This window comes from Otolemur garnettii, unplaced genomic scaffold, assembly GCF_000181295.1.
Source record: "Otolemur garnettii isolate 467f Iridium unplaced genomic scaffold, OtoGar3 scaffold00159, whole genome shotgun sequence".
In the NCBI taxonomy this organism is placed as follows: Eukaryota; Metazoa; Chordata; class Mammalia; order Primates; family Galagidae; genus Otolemur; species Otolemur garnettii.
In genome coordinates, this window is record NW_003852554.1 from 382,075 (window position 1) to 383,981 (window position 1,907).

Consider the following 1,907-nt stretch of genomic DNA (forward strand, 5'->3'; position numbering starts at 1 on the left):
TGTTTAGAGGTGGGGTCTTGCACTAGCTTAGGCTAGTCTCTAAAATGTGAGCTCAGGCAATCCACCCTCATCAGCCTCCCACGCCCGCCCTTGTAACTATATTTTAATATAGTTTTTCCTTGAGTCATACCTGTTTCTATTATAATTACTTAGAACTTTAAAGCTTCAAAAGGCATACATGGCTTTTACCTCTTCAGTTTTATTAGTATCAATCTAGAAGAAATACTGAAAATACGATTTTTGCACTACGATTTTTGAGTAAGTAGATCATCTTAAGTCATATAGCATAGGTTTATAAAACTCAGTCTGATTTTAAAATTATTTCCTTTTTTATATTCTCATTGTAACCTTTTCAAACCTTTCAGAAACAACAGGATTTATTTATATATTTGTATTCCAAACTTCGTACTGAGCTTTAGTTCTTCAGTACATGTTTTTTGAATAAGTCATTCCAGCAAGTACTACTGAGAGATCTTCTTTGAATTTTAAGTGAAATAATGTTAATCTATTATTAATGTTAATCCAACTCAGTCTGTTTTTATTTAGATTAGACATTTATGGTATGGAGTTTGCCTTGGACATTATAGACTATAGGGTGGAAATGTGCTTCATCCAATTAGTCCTTCTTAGCAGCTTTGATTAGGCAAACTCTTCATATATTAACAGGAAGGGTGGCCAGCAGAGTTAGCTTCTACTTACACAGATAATTTAATAGAATTAAACTGTTAAAGCATGATAGGTCCTCATTTTATGACTCATGTGGAAATAACTTCAGAAGCAAGTTCTGTCCTTTCTTTGCTGTATCTTTGAGGGTTTAACAACTTTTAACTAGATGATCTACTTATTTGGAAACATCTAAACTCTTAGAAATGTTAAGATCTTTCTTCTAGAGGTGATTATAATTTTTGGACAGTATTTGGGACTACGTGTGGTTTGTGATATATAGCTCATTAGGCAGGTAAGAGATTGTGTTCAGTTATTCTCATAATTGTTAGCGTAGATTATCCCACAGAAGCAATGCAAGTGATTTTCAGAAGGAAACTATCAATGTTTACATAGAGTAAATATTTTAAAGATGTTGACATTAGCTAACTTTTTTTTTTCCCTCATTAGCATCATATGTAGACGTGGAATCTGATTTTCATGCTAAAGTTCCTGTTGTGGTGTGCAAAGATCGGAAAAGGTTGGTAACAATAACAAAATATTTTTTTTAGAACCCAAACAACCAAATTTGTAGTGAATTTATCTATAAGAGAGGAAAGTTTTATTTTAGATTTATTCTTGGATTAATATGACTAAACTAGTTTCTGTTTATTAAAAATAGCAGCTTTACTAAATATATGTGAGTAAGAAATAGTAGAATTAACAGACAGTTGAAAATAAAGCACTCTAGGCAAAACTTTAATTTCTTTTTTTTCCTTAAGTTCATTCACTCACCCAACAATATTGAGCATTTACTTATATGTAGGTACTGCTTTGCTCTAGGGATACAAACATATATAAGAAATAGCCCTTCTCAAGTATTTCACAGTCTGTTAGAATCTAGTTTTTAGTTTAGTGAAATTAAATGAATCATCGAAAACTGATCTTGCCTTTCAAATCTGTTGTCTATAGGACAGAGAGCACAAAGTGCTTTTGAAAAAGGAAACTAAGGGCTTGGGGCCTATAGCTCAGTGACTATAGAGTGCCAGTCACATACCCTGGAGTTGGCAGCTTTGAATCCATCCTGGGCCTGCCAAACAACAATGACAACTACAACCAAAAAAATAGCCTGGCATTGTGGCGGGCACCTGTAGTCCAGCTACTTGGGAAGCTGAGGCAAGAGAATCACTTAAGCCTAAGAGTTTGAGGTTGCTATGAGCTGTGATGCCACGGCACTCTACCGAGGGCAACATAGTGAGACTCTT

The 1,907-nt window shown here is 34.2% G+C and overlaps 1 protein-coding gene across 6 annotated transcripts in view; it reads left to right on the forward strand.

The window, feature by feature from the left end:
• Positions 1-1,907, forward strand: part of ZCCHC11 (zinc finger CCHC-type containing 11) — a 123,176-nt gene that overhangs the window by 74,564 nt on the left and 46,705 nt on the right. For all 6 annotated transcript variants that reach the window (XM_023519144.1, XM_023519139.1, XM_023519142.1 and 3 more), the window contains exon 8: positions 1,114-1,183. In XM_023519144.1, the coding sequence (XP_023374912.1) occupies positions 1,114-1,183 (70 nt within the window). The remainder of the gene's footprint in view (positions 1-1,113; positions 1,184-1,907) is intronic.